We start from the raw sequence: 19,918 nt of genomic DNA on the forward strand, positions 1-19,918 counted from the left end.
AATACTAGGGGGATTTGACCTCCAGGCCAGCTGGCTGTGAGAATCAGCTGTGTCTGCAGTAGGAAAACTTCTGTCCTCTAGGGAGGTGCTAATCTAGCCTTTGCCTGAGGCTATCTGGCAAATGGCTCTGCGCAGGGCTTGGGCGGGGCGGGTGGGTCACATATAGAAATTTTTTGATATTTGCAACCATAGTAAAACAAAGACTTATATTTTTGATATTTATTTTATATATTTAAATGCCATTTAACAAAAGAAAAATCAACCAAAAAAATGAGTTCATGTGTCACCTCTGACACGCGTGTCATAGGTTCGCCATCATTGTTATATAGGATACCTACATAACAGATTGCCTCAAAACCTAGCAGTTTAAAACAATAAACATTTAATATCTCACAGTTTCTTTGGTCAGGAACTTGGGAGCAGCTCAAGTAGGTGGTTCCTGGCTCTTAGGAAGTCAAAATAACAGCTAGGGCAGTGGTCGGCAAACTCATTAGTCAACAGAGCCAAATATCAACAGTACAACGATTGAAATTTCTTTTGAGAGCCAAATTTTTTAAACTTAAACTATATAGGTAGGTACATTGTTATTAACTTAATTAGGGTACTCCTAAGCTGGCCTTTGCTAAAAATGTCCTAAATCTGATTGAGGTACGTTTGCTGAGGTCGACCTCTTCCAACTCTCCCATCCACACTCGTCTTGTATACTTGTTTCGCCCAGGCCAAAAACCGACTTCTGCGCATGGGCCCCGAAGTTTCAATCGCACTGTACGTGTGCGCCCGCACGTGGTATTTTGTGGAAGAGCCACACTCAAGGGGCCAAAGAGCCGCATGTGGCTTGCGAGCCGCGGTTTGCCGACCACTGAGCTAGGGTTACAGTTACCTGAAAGATTGACTAGAGCCGTAGAATCTGCTTCCAAGGTAGCTCACTTTCATGCCTGGCAAGTTGGAGTTGGCTGTTGGCTGGAGGCCTCAGTTCCTTGCTGTATCAACTCTTCCTTGAGGCTGCTTGAATGTCCTCATGGCATGGCAGCTGGCTTCCCACAGAGTGAATGACTCAAGAGAAAAAGAGTAAGAAGGAGCCACAGTGTCTTAGGAGGTAGTTTTGGAAGACATTACATCTAAATCACACCCAAGGGGAGGGGAATTACGTTCCACCTTTTGATGAAAGGGGTATCCAAAAAATTGTGAACATCTCAAAAGAACCATAGACTTTTACTGCTGGGCTGATGCCTTTATATCAGTTACTTCATTATAAAGTTTGTTTTGGTATTCACTGTTCTGAGATTTTGTCTTAGGCTATAGATAGGTTCTGACTGTGACACCATGAAAGTTCTTAAACTGGAAAAGATGTTGGTATCTCTCCCTGCTCTCCAGGTCATTCATTTGTCTATAGTTTTATTAGCCATAGCAAATGTCAATTGTATTTTTATTATATACAGTATAATAACAGGCTTTCATCTCCAACAGGAATTCATTGCTCTTAAGACCTAACCCCTTGTGAGCAAAACTTTTCCTTGCAAGCTATGTTCTATTCTGTATCTTTCCTTTCATTTTGATTTGCCAATTTACTTCTGATTATATAACTTTATTATTCATAAACATAATGCTGAAGAGATGCTGTTTCTCCAATTCTGTTTTGCTTTCTTTTGTGGTACTAGGAAGTAGAGTAGCCTTTTTTTTTTAATATTTAAGTAAACACAAATTACGTTCCAAAGTTTTGATGAAAGAACATTTGAGTTGAATCTAGATTCAATGCTCAAGATCAGTCTTAAAAGTAAAGGTTGGTGTTATTCTCAGACCTGAGAAAAGAGAGAGGGGGGAAATGCTAAAAATCAGAAGTGAGTGTCAGGAATCTTTCTCTTGCACTATTCAAATAATAATTTTGAATTAAAATTCCTTTGTACCCTGACCGGTTTGGCTCAGTGGATAGAGCGTCGGCCTGCAGACTCAAGGGTCCCGGGTTCGATTCCGGTCAAGGGCATGTACCTGGGTTGCGGGCACATCCCCAGTAGGAGATGTGCAGGAGGCAACTGATCGATGTTTCTCTCATCGATGTTTCTAACTCTCTATCCCTCTCCCTTCCTCTCTGTAAAAAACCAATAAAATATATTTTTAAAATAATAAAATAAAATTCCTTTGTAGCTACCAAATTAGCTTTGAATCAATTTTCACATAGTCAGTTTTATCCTCTTAAGGCCGAGAATCCTTCATTCTGTTCCCTTTTATGTCTTCATTTCTTTTATAAACAGTAGTAGGTATTGTTCCAGTAGCCTGTCTTCTAAATACAGCTTTCTATCATCAGAACTGAGGTGAAGGCTTTGTTCTTACTCTTCTGAGGACAGATAATGAGTGTTGACTTAGCTACGTGTTGTCATCTTATTCTTGGTGAGCTATCTCAGGTCACATACTACTTGAGATCATATTCATCATTCTAGCCCAATCCTAACGTCTTCCTCTCCCTTTACCCCCACCCCAACCCTGCATGAATGTAATGAATCTGGACAGTGAGAACCTCCTTTTTTCCCTCCAGTATACCCTTGTTCTCACCTGGCAGTGAATATGAAATTTGAATTCTGTGTTACAGAGTTCAAGTACCATCCTCATAATATTGCCTTTGGGATAATACATAAACATCAAGGGAATAACAGATGACACTGTTGTTTTGAACAACGTTTGGGGCCTTTTAAAAATCTCTTTCTTGACATGAATGCTTATCTGATATTTTCTTCTTTTGTTATGCTGTGTTCCAATTAATTTCATTGTGCTCCACCCTACTTTGCTGGTGAGAATTTCAAGAAGAAATAGTATTTAGTTAAAAACTTTCATAATATTATCACATGCTTCCCTTGCCACTGTGGGCTTTAGCCAGAACTCCTTTGTTGTATGGTTTTGCAGGGATTAAAGAATGCAAGTCTAAAAAAAAAAAGAATGCAAGTCTCACACATATGAATCTTTTTTATTTTTAATATTGTTTTTAGAAGAATAAAGACAAAAACCAGAATCTGTAGGAAATATACCATTTAGCCATCTTTTGGGGAGGAAAAACAGATTTTATACTATAACCAGTTAAATGTTACGTTAAGAATGATGATTGACAGGAACAGAGTACCAGCATTGATTCCATCTCCTGTCTCAGTCTCAGTGAAACTGTTTTCATGGTAATTAGGCATCATATGTATTGAAAGCTTATATACGCTCCATCTATAGTAAGCCAACTACCTCATGAAATTGGGAGCATTTCAGATTTTGGAATTTAAAATATACAAAAGGATCTAAACATAATATTTTTTAAAGAGTGGTGTGTGTTTAAGTTTTAAACACTGTTCTTTATTAAATACTTGGAGAGCTTTGACTATTGATGAAGAATCCCCCAAACAGGAAGTTTTCAAAAACTTTCTTGCTGCCAGCTGGTTTGGCTCAGTGGATGGAGCGTCGGCCTGCGGACTGAAGGGTCCTGGGTTTGATTCCAGTCAAGGGTGCATGCCTGGGTTGCTGGCTCGGTCCAACGTGCAGGAGGCAGCCAATCAATGATTCCCTCTCATCATTGATGTTTCTATCTCTCTCTTCCTTTCTGAAATCAATAAAAATATATTTTTAAAAAAAACTTTCTCGCTAAATGTTAATTTGCAACTACAGTATCTATCTATCTGTCTATCTATCTGTCTGTCATTTCCTTAGATTGTGAGAGCTGCCAACACCTCTTGTAGAAAGCCCTGGGAAGACATTGTGTTCAGGCTTTGTCTCTATTTTACTTTCCCCTTTTTTGTTTGATCACTTAGAATATCTCTGAAAATAGAATCCATGTAGTCTAGCAGTTGATTTATAAACATTATGCCCTTTCACTTAAAATGAGACCTTTTGCCCAACCAGTGTGACACAGTGGTTGAGCATCGACCTATGAACCATTAGGTCACAGTTTGATTCCCAGTCAGGGCACATGCCCCGGTTGTGGGCTCAATCTCCAATAAAGGGTGTGTAGGAGGCAGCTGATCAATGATTCTCTCTCATCAGTGATGTTTCTATCTCTTTCTCTCTCCCTCCCCCTACCTCTCTGAAATAAAAAAAAAATTTTTCATTAAAAAATAAAGTGGGACCTTTTCTCTATATCTAAATTTGATGTTATTTAAGAACAAAAAAATCAGTTTCTAAGTAACGAAGAACTAATGTTAACATAAGCATGCTTTTAAATTTAAATAAGACATGGAGAGCAAAGTATGAACCCTTTTTAAATGGGTAAGTCTAGCTCTGGCCAATGTGGCTCAGTTGGAGCATCTTCCCATACACTGAAAGGTTTGATTCCTGGTCAGGACACATACCCGGGTTTCGAGTTCAATCCTGGTCGGGGCATGTGCGGGAGGCAACCGATCAATGTTTCTCTCTCACATCAATATTTCTCTCTCCCTTCTGCTCTCTAAATATCAATTTTAAAAATGTATAAATGGGCCCAGCTTGCATGGCTTAGTGGTTGAGCGTCGAGCTATGAACCAGGAGGTCACGGTTTGATTCCGGGTCAGGGCACATGCTGGGTTGCGGACTTGATCCCCATTGGGGGTGGGGGTGGGGAGTTGCAGGAAGCAGCCCATCAATGTTTCTCATCATTGATGTTTCTATTTCTCCCTCTCCCTTCCTCTCTGAAATCAATATACATATATTTTTTTTATTTTTTATGTATAAATGGGTATGTTTGTATCTGAGGGGAAAACGTCTGTGTTTTCTTTCATTCTGTCCTACTTATTTTCACTTGACTTTTACATGGGGCCAAAAGAATTACAAAAGCCTGATTTCACTGCTGGCAGCAAGATGCTTACAGCTGCCATTGTCAACAATGTAATGAGACATTCAAAAAGATGAGGAAGGGACAACAGAATAGCAAAACCTAGGACACATTATAACCAAGTTACATCTCTTATAGTGTGACGTTCTGTTTCTTTTTTTCTAATTTGTTTTAGGCCAAAATAGACTAAAGAAATAATGACCCTTCATTTCTGTCCTATCCCCTTAAGCTTCCCACACAGTGGCGTTCAAGGTGTCCTTTGTGTTCTTCTTTGTCACATGTTGAATTTTTCTGTGTCCAGCAGTTCATGTCATTTATGTGAAGAGAATGTGGATAGGGTGGTACCGTTAATGGACTCGCTGTACTAAGGAAGGTTGAGTAGAATCAATGTTAAGAGAATATACTCTAGAAAAGTATAGATTGAGTAAAATAGGGCAGCAGCAGTCAGGGTTTCTCTAAAGCTAAGGCTGTATATGTTGAACATTTTGACCTGTGAATTTTTTTTTTTTTAAATCAGGAATCAGAAGTTTATAAATCACCTTGACTTAGTGACTTCCAATGAGACTACCATCTTTTTTAAAAAAATATATTTTTATTGATTTCAGAGAGGAAGGGAGGGGGAGAGATAAAAACATCAATGATGAGAGAGAATCATTGATCAGCTGCCTCCTGCACGCGCCCCCAGATCGAGCCCACAACCCTGGCATGTGCCCTTTACCAGAATCAAACCTGGGACCTTTCAGTCCTCAGGCTGATGCTCTATCCACTGAGCCAAACTAGCTAGGACGAGACTATCATTTTAACCTAGCTCCTATAAGATAAGTGAACATGTCCTAATTTGAGAATGACCATCTCTGGAAATAGAATTGTTGGACTTTTTCCAGAACTTTATGACAAATGACATATTGTGTTAAAAGGACTTTCTACCGTGAAATTTGTATCCCTTTCTTATTAATAACTATAATGTTGAAGAGAAAATAATTGAAGGAAATAATTTATCCTTTCATTTATTTTAAGGATTTTTTAAAATATATTTTTTATTGATTTCAAAGATGAAGGGAGAGGGAGCAAAAGAAACATTAATGATGAGAATCATTGATTGGTTGCCTCCTGCACACCCCCTACTGGGGATCGAGCCTGCAACCCAGGCATGTGAACTTGACCGGAATCGAACCTGGGACCCTTCAGTCCGCAGGACGATCGATGCTCTATCCACTGAGCCAAACCAGCTAGGGCTATCCTTTCATCTTTTACTTATATAAGCTAGGAGTGAAATAAAAATAGGGTTCTGTTGGTTTTTGCCATTTGAGAATACTTAAAATGAGGGTGACTAGGAAATCCCTGACAGAGACATTGTTTATTTTTCTTTAGAAGTTAGTAAAGAATTCAAAGTCTTTAGGTAAGCCCTGGCTGGGTGGCTCAGTTGGTTGGAGCATCATCCCTACACCAAAATGTTGTGGGTTCAAATCCCAGTCAGGGCACATACCTGGCTGTCTATCTCCCCCTCCCTTCCTCCTTCTCACTCTTTCTGAAAGGCAATGGAAAAAAATATCCTCGGGTGAGGATTAACAACAACAAAAAACTATCAGAAGCTTCAAATTCTTTTGTGGATAATAACAGGGACCTCAATATCTAGAGAAAAAGGTCAAGCACATCAAAACTACATGAACCCACCATTATTTTGGTGATGGTGTGGTTTTTTGTGTCTTGTGTTTTTTTAGGTTGTTGTTTTTTTTTTTAATTGATTTCAAAGAGGAAGGGAGAGGGAGAAGGAAACAATGATGAGAGAGAATCATTGATTGGCTGCCCCCTGCATGCCCCACACAAGGGATTGAGCCCACAATTGGGGCATGTGCCCTGACTGGGAATCGAACTGTACAACCTTCTGGTGCATAGGTCGATGCTTAACCACTGGCTGAGTAAAACTACATGGACCCACCATTGTAATAAAGCATTGTAAAGACTTCCTATGGTGTGATTAGAAACCACCGAAGCTGGCCCACCTGTTCTGGAGACAGTTAAAGCCTTTTATTTTGCTCATGACCATTATTTAGATGTTAATTGTTTCATGGAAGCTGATTATGATACGCATGTCCTACTAGACAACTTGAGGTGACTTCTCTCAAACTGTGATCCTAAAGAACCCATTTACTTTGGGAGAAGATATGTATTGAATAAAGACACCTTGAAGATATGGTACTGGAAGTTTTTGGTACTGGAACTATAGCTATTGTCCTGCAGAGGATGCTGGTAACTGTTCATCTAGCAGTTTGTTTTTTCTTGACTTTACAGCAATGTATAAATTTGACTACGTTGTGTATTATCTTCATCTATATAGTTACTTAAGTTATCAACCTGCCTGATTTAAGAAGCCAGTAAAACAGAAGTAATAAAAAATGAGGATCCAACAATAAATGTCTAACACTGAAGAAAGAACTGCATCTGTTAAAACAATGTAGCCCTAGCTGGTTTGGCTTAGTGGATAGAGCGTCGGCCTGCAGACTGAAGGGTCCTAGGTTTGATTCCGGTCAAGGGCACATGCCCAGGTTGTGGGCTCGATCCCCAGTGGGGGGCGTGCAGGAGGCAGCCAATCAGTGGTACTCTCTCATCGTTGTTTCTATCTCGCTCTCCCTCTCCCTTCCTCTCTTAAATCAATAAAAATATGTTTTAAAAAATAGAATACTGTAATCTCACTGACAAATGCCATACTTTATATGAATGGCTGTAAACTGAAGCTTTAACATGAGCTGTGGAGTCTCTGAAAATGTATTTTTGCCCTGCCTGGCATCACTCAGTGGTTAGAGCATCAGCCTGAACACTGAAGGGTTTCAGATTTGATTTCCAGTCAAGGACATGTACCTGGGTTGCAGGTTTGATCCCCAGGCCTAGTTGGGGCACATGCAGGAAGCAACCAATCAGTGTATTTCTCACACATGGATATTTCTTTCTCCCCTTCCCTCTTTCATTCCATTCTCAAAAGAATCAATGAGGAAGGGGGGAAATATCTATACTCCAGTGAGAATTAACAATAAAAGAAACTAAAAAGAAAATGTACTTTTGATACAGTAATCTAAATGAAGAGTTTATATTTTTTAAATAATAGGTAGAGGAACTAAAGAGATACTGTTCCTTCTTCCTGACCACTTGTATTGATGTCACTGCATAAATAAAATAGCCCTCACTAGAATTACACTGCACTATGTTAGTACACACATGTGATGCTAAGCAGATTTGCCTTAAAGAAAAATTTATAAGGAAATTTTGTTGGTTGTCATTGTTTTTAACTCAAGACATGAGGTTGCACCCTGGCCGATGTTGCTCAGTTTGATTGTTGCCCTATGCTCTGAGCAGTTGCTGGTTTGATTCCTGATCAGTGCGCATGCCCAGATTGTGGGCTCGATCCCCAGTAGGGGTTGTGCAAGAGGCAGCCAATTGATGTTTCTCTCATTGATGTTTCTCTCCCTCCCCCTTCCTCTGTCACTCTAAAATCAATAAAAACATATTTAAAAAAAAAAAAGACATGAGTTTGCATCCATGGTATAACAAATGAACCAAACGTCCCAGCACATACATTACATAGTGTTTTCTCTAATGAAGGTTTTGTATCACCATTTATAATTAACAGCATCTTTTCCAGAAAAAGGTAGAATTAGAAATGATGCTTAGGTACTTTAATAAAACCACATTTTGAAATTAGTATGGACTTTGTCTATATTATACTTTTGGGTCTAAGTAGTGTTTGTTTATTAGAATTAATAATATATACTAGGAAGAATGCCTTTAAATCAGATGTTTAACTTGTGATATTTTCCCCAGTTTTGATTACATTAACCATAATTATCAATGGCACTAATTTGACTTTTTGTTTTGTAGTCTCTGGTTTTCAGCAGCCACTGTAAAGCAGTGAGTGGCTACTCAGACCAGGTCATCCATCAGCGGAGATCAGCTACCTCCTCGCTTCGTTGCTGCCTGCTCACTGAGCTACCATCTTTTTTGTGTGTGGCCAGTCCACGAGTAAGTGCCACAGAAGGGAAGAGACAAAGTAGATGGTATTGGAAGAAATAAACAAATTTTCAAGGCATCCATATCTTAAATGACTGTTTTAAGCTATTTGGACCTTGAGAAACATACAGATTCTTAGTATTTAGAACAAGCGTCCTCACCACCATCTTGGCTTTCCCAGGATAGCACTTCTCACGTTGAACTGGGTTAGTTTAAGAACTGTATTGACCCTGGCCGGTGTGGCTTAGTTGGTTGGAGGCAGCCTCCTATGCGCCAGCCAGAAGGTCATGGGTTTGCTTCCCAGTCAGGGCATATACCAAGTTATGGGTTCGAACCCCCTGTCGGGGCACATGAGGGAGGCAACCCATCGTTGCTCCTCCCTCCCTCCTTCCTCCCCTCCCTCACCTGTCCGTCTCTCTCTAAAATCAGTAAAGGCATATCCTCGGGTGAGGATTAAAAAATTAAAAATTTAAAAAGAATAGTTGAATGGTAGATAGTTGTGGTTTTTTCCCCCTGACCTTGTCTCTCCTCTGTAGTTCCTCTCATTTAGTCAGGGGCTCTAATCTACCATGGCAGCAAGCCATCTGTCAGGTAGATTATCACCCAACAACAGTTGTGATATTTGACAACAGGTCAGGGACAGTGGAATATTTGAAAAGAAGAGGGAGCCATTTGTCACCTGCATTGAGGTTTTTGAGGGTTTTTCAGAGGAGGGGGCCAGATTGGCAGAGAGATTTGATCTGGCCTTATCGCCTCAGCGCAGTCTCCAAATAACAAAAGGAAACATGACACTCTGGCTTCAAGAAACCTCTTAGTCTGGTGTTCTCACTTTCCTCAGCAGTCCTGCCTGCACTGTGGTTCACAAGTATGTCCTTCTGAAAAGTGACCGTTGTGCAGTATTTGCCATTTAGCAGTCATGGTCTTATTTATAGACTGGGGGTTTATGTTGTAGTTTTAACTTTGAGCACTGTTGGATTCTTCCTATCTCCTGTTTACTAAAACAAGGCACTCCGGTGATTGTTGACAGCATTGCTGCAAAGGCTGCCCCCTTGGCATACTGTGATGGTTTACTTTGCTTACATCTTCTCTCTTTCTGTCCTTATTGATCAATGCCAGATACAACCTCAAAGAAGGATATGAAGGGAAGAGAAGCAGAGTAGAGATGTGATTAGACTTTGGTTTGAGCAAAGATCAAGTTTCTGTCTTTCTGTCTTGTTTTCTTTTGCTTTAAGGGGCAACTTTCATAGCCAGGAGACGCTTTAAGAGGCTGACGTTTCTTACCCTTCTGTGTGCTTTTTTCTTGTTTCCTCCACTCATCCTAGCAAGTTTACTTTTTCACAGTTCTATTCAGAGAAAGGAGAGTCTTTTGAATCTTCCTTAGTGATTTTTCCCACCATCATTTATATCAGCTTGCATCTTTATTAAGTTATCAAAGATCAGAATCCGGCAGAGGGTCCAAAGAAAGATGATGACTGGAAGTGAGATGATACTACTCAGTCCCATGGACTCCTGCCTGCCTAGATTTCTTTCTGCTGGTCCTGTGTTACATGAATTTGATTCCCTTGCTGCTGTCCTCTTCATTTGATTTACATTGATTATCCAGTTGATACAGAGAAATGCACTTTTTTTAGGAAACATCTAAAGCCAAGTGCTTCCATAGAAAGCAGCCTTCAGGCTTCATGGTTGTGTGGTTTGTTTCCTTCTCACTCTCCTAATATGATGTGTATACCGTGAGGCCTGATAAGAGGAAGTATAGATTTTTGAGAGCCGTATGTCAAGATATTTTTTTCATGTTCCCAGTATTTTATGGAGCCAATAAAAAGTAAGCTGCCTTGAACTATAATTGCATTTATGGACATAAAAATTCTTCATTTTTACCATTCCAAGGTCTATAGTCAACCACTCTGAAGAACAACCCTATTTTCTGAACATAGTCACACATATGCACCCCAACTGTACTTCAGAGTATTGTTTTCGGAGGAGGTAGAAGTCTAAACCAAGGTTGCCAGCCTTTCAGACCTCACGGACCACCAGTGGTCCACGGACCACCGGTTGGCAACTGCTGGTCTAAACTGTCATGCATTGTGCTGCTGTTTCCATAAAGAACAATAAAAAGTAGCTTGAAGACTGCCATAGTGTATAAAGATGTGGAAGCAGTTAGAATAGGAGAAAGCTTTTATTATTGGACGAAAGGGCTCCTTTCCACCATCCTACTCAGCCCCTCCTGAAAATGGGAGTACTTACATGATGGTTATGAGGACAGGAAAAAGAGTTTTAAACATGTCTGGGTATTTTATATGCACATACACAAATTCTTACCTTTGAGATCAGGCCTGGAGTATAAGGCAACCTTTCATGCAATGTCTTAATTATATTTATTTCTCACCCATCTGTGATGGAGAGAAACTGACTTCCTTTGAATCCTCAACCTTGTCCTTGAATTAAGACAAATTTTCCTGGCACATGTTATGAAAACTAGGGTCAGTTCAGGAAGAACTGTGCCATTAAGGAAGGAATTATAGGAGCTGTTTTCTCATTAGCCCAGAACATAATTCTGCAGGGGTCATAAACTAGACCTGGAAATTCATCTTATTAAAAAATTGTAGCGCTTGGAGCGGTCACGCTTCCTAGAGCTAGAGCAGGAATATACGTGTCCTCAGGAAGGACGCGTTGAATGCTTGAGGAGGCAGCCCCTGAGATACTTTAGTTTAGGAAGTTAATGAAGCAAGAAACAGGTTAGCTTATGTGGTACTGAAAGGAGTATGCATTTCCATTTGTGGGAAGGGGAAAATGGTATGTCATGCTTCATTGCCCCCTGTTTCTGAACCATCAGGAAGACCACGTAGGTCACGGCTGTCTATCTAGGACAGAGCTGACTTAGAAAGCAGGATTTAAGTAGAAATGGACTTGTTTGCCCCCCTTGAACCTCATGAGTTTGCTGCTTACGTATTCACAACATGACATTCTATGATTCTGCATATATCTTGATCCAGGGCTCCTGCCAAAGAAGCTTATCAAAACATTAAAAAATATTTCACTAAGAACTGTGCCTTGCAAACCTCCCAGTTTCAATCCTGGACTTGGAAGGATATCAGCAAAATGAAAGTTGGGAAATAGGTGAAAGTTTATAACTGAAAAAAGTTGGTTTGTTTTTAAACTATTAAGACTGCCTACTACTGAGTCCCAGGCAGGGAAAACGTTCTCCCCTGTGTCACTGTTGATCGTATTCCTTCAGGCTAAGTTTCTAGCTTTTGATTTTTCATTTTGAGACTGTGGGCCCAAAGTCTTTTATATAAGTTCTGCTGATCTACAAAATAAACAACAAAACAACCCAAAGCAGTTATCTTTGAGTGTAAAATTGGCCAGTATGAGTCTCTCATAGGCTGTTTTACTCATCCAAGAGTATGCATGCTATTCGAGATATATAGAACTGGTCATACTTCTGTAGTCCAGACCACTGCTTTCTTAGTTATTTTTATGGAATTAGAAGATATTGATTGTGAGGTTCTGGGACTCAGAGGGTAGATGTCGGCTCTAATCCATTATCTGCTGGGCCACTGTCAGGACAAACCATAGCCGGGAAACGCCCAATTTTTCCCCACCTGCTTTGTATTTCAGTATTTATTTGCCTATGCTCAACTTTCAGTGGGAAAAATATAACGTGGAAATAAACTGTGGAGAGGATAAATGTGATATGAGATGATCAAAACCTTCTCTTAGTGCTACCTGGATAAGCCAATTTCTGTATGAGCCTGTCTGCATTTTGGAGCTCTAGGGGCTCAGCTTGCTGTGACCCTCTGTAGTTTTGCATCTGGACCATAGATGGCACTGCACCCTAGCAAACTCAGGTCAGCTTCATTGCCAGCATATTCTCTGGTTTTGGTATTCTCTAGTCCTCAGCAGAGACACCTACAGCTCCATAGTAAGCTAGCTGACTGTTTATATACCCCGTGGCAGTATTTTCAAGGCTCAGCCTAAGATGTTGGGGTGCTTGTTAAAAACAGTTCTTAGTGAAATGTTTTGATAAGCTTCTTTGGCAGGAGCCCTGGGTCAATATATACATAGAATTGTAGAATGTCATGTTGTGAATACATAAGCAGCAAACTCATGAGGTCTAATAGGGGGCAACAAGTCCATTTCTACTTAAATCATACTTTCTAAGTCTATTTGGCAGATAGAACTTTGCCAAAGCAGCATCCAGCAGTGAAGGGAGTTGCAAAGCCATCATATATATATGAATGATAGAATTATTCCTGACCTGGTATCCCAGTTTATCCACGAACTGCAACACTCTTTGGATCTTTAGTTTTGTTGTAGGTTCATGTTATGAGGTTGACCTTTTACCTGGGAAGGCTCATCAAGTCATTATTAAGGAAAGTTTAGTTTGTTAGAACGGGGAAGGTAAAACACATAGCCCAAGAATTAGTTGATTTCAAAGTTGAGGTTCCCAAAGGGCTTAGTGGGTGTGGAAAATGTGAAAGAACCATCTCATTTGACTCTGACTGTAGGTCACCGCAGTGCCATTGGATTCTTATTGCAATGACCGAAGTGCAGAGTATGAGCGGCGAGTGCTGAAGGAAGGAGGGAGTCTGGCAGCCAAGCAGTGTTTGTTGAATGGGGCCCCTGAACTGGCAGCAGACTGGCTAAATCAACGGTCCCAGTTCTTCCCAGAGCCAGCTGGAGGACTGTGGAGCATCAGGCCTCAGAATGGCTGGTCTTTCATCAGGATTCCAGGTGAGTCCTCTGTTTGCTTGAAATATGTTAACAGCTTTGGCAAGGACAAAACCAGGGAGATGCTCCATGTGGTGGTTTCAGATATTTGGAATTCAAAGTTTTGGGTTTCTGTTTCTTCTTCTGCCCTTAGTAACTTATTGGTAAGTATATTTAAATAATTTGTGACTTGAGTAGAGAGAAATGTGTTTTAGATTTGTGCTTACTCTCCTTTGATAAGCTTATAGGTGTGAACGCCACTCTTACAAAAGGGGAGGAGGTAGAAATATACTTGATAGAAAGGCTTCAGTCAAGCGAGTATGGTTGTCTTGTGCCATTGCCACGGGGATGAAGGAAAATGTCATCACTCACAGAAAGCCTAGTTCAAGTAGCATAAACAGTGTCCTGCATGAAACGCTGGAGATCTGAGTGATAACCAGAAGTAAAACAGTGTGTTTTGTGTCAAAATGCTCGCAGATTCCCAGTCTTCCCAGGGTCGTGGTCATGGGTTGGAAGGAAACGCGGTTTTCATCTTTGCTTTAGTGAGACTACTTTTAAGGAAATTGAGCACAGGGGTCATGGGCTCATGTTCTTTGCTTACACCTGCAGGCAAACTGAAGCAGTAGCTTAGAGCTATTGTGTTAGTTTTGGTTGTCCACACTCTCTGATATTTTTATTGTATTCATCTTATTGGCATATAGCGGAAGTAAACTAGAGCTAAGCATTCAAAAGAAAGAATCTGCTATTTCTAAGAGATAACTGGATCAGGGTTTAAGACCTGGTTTTTCCACTTTAATGTGAACTTTGTCAAGTGTCAAAAGACTTTGGGTCAACCTGCTCTAGTAGGTTGGGTATATGAGAACAGTATTGTAAATGGCCTCATAACTGGCTTAGAACATGTGAAAGTAGTGGGTGAAGGTATATTGTTGTAAAATGAGGGAAACCCCAAGTATAAAGAATGCTTAAATACTGGTGGGAATAGAGGGATAGAATCCAGCAGGTATGAAAACCACAGAATCCCAGGCAGAAGATGAACACAGGTATTGAAAGAAGCAAGACAACACCATATTTCTTCTTTCTCCTGTCTTCATTCTGGCTGCTTAGTTCCCAGTACAGGAGTAGAAGACTTATTGCTGGCGCTGTGGGAATCTCTTGTGGCTTTTCCTGTTCTTTGAAAGAAAAATGGACCTTGTTTAAATAGCAGGAAGTGTCTGAGTTCTTTTCGCATCGATAAAAAGCACCAGCCTCACTGGCTGTTTACTGTGAGAACCAACCAGCTCCTCACTGACCCTATTGTGCTCTGTAGACTGGCTGGGGCAGGGCAGCAGGGGAGGGAGCCACTGAAAACCTATAGTTTATCTCTTTTCTCTGTACTGTTACATTTTCTGTTTTCCTAGGAAGGGTTGGTTCCATTACCGTCCTTGAGAAACTAACCAGAATCTCCTGGATTTCACACATTGAATGTGTCTCCATGTTCACTGGAAGAAGGATTTACAATCTCTTCAAAAGTCTAGTCTCCTCCCCTTGGTAAAAGGAGATACTATTTAATGTTACCCTGATTTTACTGCCATGAGACACATTCGTTTTGTCTCTGAGCAGGATCTTACACTGTGGTCAGTAAGAACCTGTATCAAAGTGAAAATATTATAAGACTATAGGAATATAAGACAGAATTGTAGGAAAGATTGCAAGAAAGTAAGTCTGCTCATTTCAACATTTTTCTTGAGCTCCTGTTTTAAAGAAGGGGCTGGGCACAGGTTTGACTTGGCAAAATCAGCCTAATTTCTAGGAAATTGTGTTCTTGGCTGTACGCCCTGCTTAGTAATAGGTTGTACTCTAGCCCAATGCAACTTTGGTAGCTCTTAAAAAATTGGGTAACCGCCCTGGCCCGAGTTGCTCAATGGTTAGAGCATCAGCCTGCTCACTGAAGGGTCATGGGTTCTATTCTGGTCAAGGGCACATACCTGGGTTGCAGGTTCAATCCCTACCCCAGTTGAGGCATGATCAGGAGACAACCAATTGATGTGTCTCTCAAATCAATGTTTCTCTCTGTCTTTCTCTCTCCCTCCCCCTTTCTCTCTCCATCTCCCCCCACACCCCCCCCCCAAAAAAAATCAATGGAAAGTGAAGATTAACAAAACAAAACAAAAACGAAAAAATTGTGTAAAGGACACCAGGCCCAGAAGACACCAGTGTATACAAAGAAACCAATTTTCCTGCATATCTTTATAAGGACAATTACTAGAGGCTGACTACCTCTATCTATCATGTTCATCAGAAAAACAAATACTGTTCATTATTTAAGTGTTTTAAGACTTACAGAAGTCTCTTTCTTCTTAGGCCTTTTCCTTCAGGGCAGTCCAAAGAAATCCAGTCTGTCCACTTCCACATCCCCACCTACACAATAACAGGCTAACAACAGGTACCACTTCTTGCTTCTCTCAGGTGCATCAGAGTTCTGTCTGTCAAAGTATATGCACATCGTCATCTCTGAGGTTTCCGAATTCTAGCATCAGTTCATTCTATTTAGCAAAATAAAATAGATGTGGGAAGCAGGAATATGTGACAACCATTGAATCATGATTTTGAGATGAATTGAAACTTCTCAAAATTCAGATGCAAGACATTTGTACACCCTTAAATATTTGTGTTGAGGGAGTATATGCAAATGGGGAGAGATTAGCAGCCTGCAAAAACCAGATGAGCTTAGTTTACCCACTCTTGCTCAATGACTGAAAAATATATGGGCTTTTTTTTTCCACCTTGCTGTGCTTTTAATGAGAAAAGAAAGAAACTTATTATCTGAAATTGATTGGTAGCTCTGTGGGGAATGTTTAGGAGCCATCAAAATTGAGGGACCCTAGGGAATCCAATTAAAGGAGAAGGGTAATTGTGACAAGAAGAAAACCTTGAAGTTGCTATGAAAGCATTGCTCCCTCATCAGACTTGGAATTTGTACAGGCCTCCTTGTCTGGTGCCAGAGAGAGGGCTTAGCAATTAGTTCTGTCCCAGCTGCAGTCATTTGATTGTGTTGGTAAGGAGACCAACAAAAAGAAGAGCATTTCAATAATCTAAACAGGACCAAACAAAGAGGCTGAACAAAGGTGTGTGTCACAGCGTCAGGGGGTGGAGGGGTGGAGGGAGAGATGTAGCCTGGCAGCGTTCCGAAGGTGGGAAAAGGCAGGCTACAGTGCAGAGGAGTAAACATCCAGGGCCTGTGGCTTTGTAGCAAAACAGAGTGGCTGATGATTTGTTATGGTGCTGTCAGCACATCCGTTCTTGTTCAGTTTATACAATAATTGTGCACTTGGCAAATAACAAGAACTGAGAAATGACCATTGAGAACCCTTAGGTTGCTTCACAGTTCTGAGGAAAATCCATGGGTTCAAACCCAGAAACTAAGGATAGACTATTTTTTTTCTTAAGAGTTTCCCTTTTTACTTTTAGCAGTTAGTTGTCTGTATAATAACTTTAGCCTTTCTCTCTCCCTTTTTGTGTTCCCCAGTCACTTCCACATATGCTCTTAAATCTCCCAGCCCCTTAAGCCTCATCTCTTCCCCTCTTAATAACAGCAATTGTTCAGGGCATGTTTATGGACCAGTCTACAAACAGGAAACTCTACTTCCTGAAATGTGATGGGAGTTGAATGATACTGAATGGATAAGATGAAAATTTGTGAGTTAAGTATTCTTTAAGATCTTTGGCTGAAATTATTTATTTTTTTTTTAATGGGAAGAGGAAGGAGACAGTACAAGTTAGTGAGTGAAAGCAGCTTCCATTTCACAGAAACCCAACATCTTTTTAAAAAGCTGAACAAGCCCTAGAGTGTCTTTATTAAATTATAGCTTAGGATAATGGCATTTACCAGCCAACCTATTTGAAATCATCCAGTAGAGTAAGTTGAGTTGTTGTTTTTTTAAAGGCAGAAGAGCCGGCTGGTGTGGCTCAATTGGTTGGGCTTTGTCCCATGCACCGAGAGGTTGCTTTTCTATTCCAGGTCAAGGCACATGCCCGGGTTCCAGGCTCCATGCCAAGTGGAGGGGTTGCGGGGGAGGGCAGGAAGCAGCCGATCAATGTTTCACTCTCACATCGATGTTTCTTTCTCTCTTTGCCTCCCTTTCTCTCTCTCTAAAGTTCAATAAAAATATTTTTTAAATAAAAGGCAGAAGAGGGTATGTTTATTTGCATTTCTTGGTGTTTAAGTGACTCCAGGGGTTGGCAAGAGCAGGCCTTGTTTCTTTACATTCTCATACTTGCAGAAAGTAAACCATTTAGCCACAAGACTAGCAGAAACAGATATCGAGAGATAATATGGAAAAAGAAACAGCAGGTCTCTCAGGTCACTTACAGAAGATATGACATGGACATCACTTTTAAATGCCCATGTGTACCTGAGTGAGGGTTGGAGTGCGGAAGTTTTCAGATGCCTGTGCCTGATTGGGAACTATCGGTTGGGAAGGTACCTACACTTCCCTCTTTCAGGATATTTCTTCCCAGAGCACTATTGGATCACTATTTAACAGTGCTTTGCATTCTCCTCTAGAATACTTTCCTGCTTTCATGATGATATGCATCCTGGTTGCAGTAATTTTGGCTGCATACAGCTTTGCAGTGAGTGATTTTGCTGCTTCAATTAAATACAGTTTCCCCTTCCCCCCTTTTCTTCTCCCTAGGCAAGGAGAGCCTCATCACTGACAGTGGAAAGCTGTATGCCCTTGATGTCCTGCTGACTCGGCTCAAGTCTCAAGGACATAGGGTCCTTATCTACTCCCAGATGACCAGGATGATAGACCTACTGGAGGTAGGAGAAGGAACTTTGGCAACCTAGGACACCTTGTAGGAATCAGATATCTATGACTAATACTACTCCTGCTTAATGAGAACTCAAACAGCTTGATGATTTTACTGTCTGTAAAGGAGGAGAAGCAACTCCTGGCAGATGTGAGAATATGCAAAGGATTTCCGCTTCCTTTCTTATTCCAATGAAATAGAACACCCCCTACTCCCTTCCTTTACTGGGGAAGAAATTCCCTAATTTTAAAGTACATCAGAGCCTAGGAATTTCTTGAAAAATCCTCTGAAATTGTATATGGAAAATAAGATTTGTGATTTTTTTCTTTAGGTAAAAAAATAGAAAGCGGCTATTCATCTTGAGTTAATGTAATGGTTCTCAACTTGACTACATATTACAATCTCTTGGGGGACCTTTAACAAATACTGATGCTGGTTATTTAATAAGTTTGGAATGAGACCTAGGCATCAGGACATTTAAAAGCTCCTAAGGTGCCCGGCTGGCGTGGCTCAGTGGTTGGATGTTGACCTATGAACCAGGAGGTCACAGTTCGATTCCTGGTCAGGACACATACCCGGGTTTTGGGTTCAATCCCCTGTTGGGGCATGTGCGGGAGGCAACCGATCAATGTTTCTTTCTCACATCAATGTTTCTCTCTTCCACTCTCTAAATATTAATTTTTAAAATGTATAAATGGGCCCTGCTGGCATGGCTCAGTAGTTCAGCATCAACCTATGAAACAGGAGGTCACGGTTAGATTCCCAGTCAGGGCACATGCCTGAGTTTCAGACTTGATCCCCAGTGGTGGGGGAGGGGCATGCAGGAGGCAGCTGATCAATGATTCTCTCTCATCATTAATGTTTCTATCTCTCTCTCCCTCTCCCTTCCTCTCTGAAATTAATAAAATATGTTTTTAAAATAAGAAAAAGCTCCTAAGGTAATTCTAATATGTAACTGAAGTTGACAACTACTGGGCTATGGTGTAAGATATAGTTGTCTTATTTTGCAAGGCAGCTTTTGTTTCTTTAGTTACTTCTCTGATGACATTCTCTCTATTTTCTTGTTGTCTGAGTAGTCACTTGTTACTTGAGGGAGAGAAGCCATGGACATTGAAACAGGAGAGTGAGTGAATGAGAGGACAAATAATCACAAACCAATAGAGTAAATCCTTGGTGGAAGAATGTTGGAAAGCTGCTTGTGGAGAGGCTAAAGCATCTGGATATCAGTATTGTATAAATATTCTCATGCTTTTCCATGGAGATTTTATGCATCTAAGGCTTTCTGTTCTAACCTGCTACTTCAGGGAATATTTGGTAATAAGTGGAAATTGGACCATGATTATCCCTATCTTGGGATAAGAAAGTAGGGATCATATTTTTATATCAGTACAGAAGGATGAAGGGAAGCAATAGGGAGTAATTTTTAGGTTCTTTGGGAAGCAAGGCTGGCTTGCTGAATTTTGCAATGAGCTTATTTGAATTTGGTAGCAGGCTCTTTTTTTAATAATCTGGCAATTTTTTTTAGCAAGAGATAACAATGATATTCAAGGTCAATTTACAATTTAATCACTATCCTATCTAATAAAAGAGTAATATGCAAATTAACCCTCAGTCCATCACAAAGATGATGGTGGCAATGGA

General features: G+C 40.5%; 1 protein-coding gene across 1 annotated transcript in view; it reads left to right on the forward strand.

Annotated features, from left to right (window-relative positions):
- Positions 1 to 19,918, forward strand: part of INO80 (INO80 complex ATPase subunit) — a 156,631-nt gene that overhangs the window by 87,134 nt on the left and 49,579 nt on the right. The window contains exons 25-27 of the mRNA XM_081112971.1: positions 8,648 to 8,788; positions 13,285 to 13,510; positions 18,160 to 18,287. Of these exons, the coding sequence (XP_080969097.1) occupies positions 8,648 to 8,788; positions 13,285 to 13,510; positions 18,160 to 18,287 (495 nt within the window). The remainder of the gene's footprint in view (positions 1 to 8,647; positions 8,789 to 13,284; positions 13,511 to 18,159; positions 18,288 to 19,918) is intronic.

This window comes from Myotis nattereri (genome assembly GCF_964212035.1).
Source record: "Myotis nattereri genome assembly, chromosome: 1".
Classification (NCBI taxonomy): domain Eukaryota; kingdom Metazoa; phylum Chordata; class Mammalia; order Chiroptera; family Vespertilionidae; genus Myotis; species Myotis nattereri.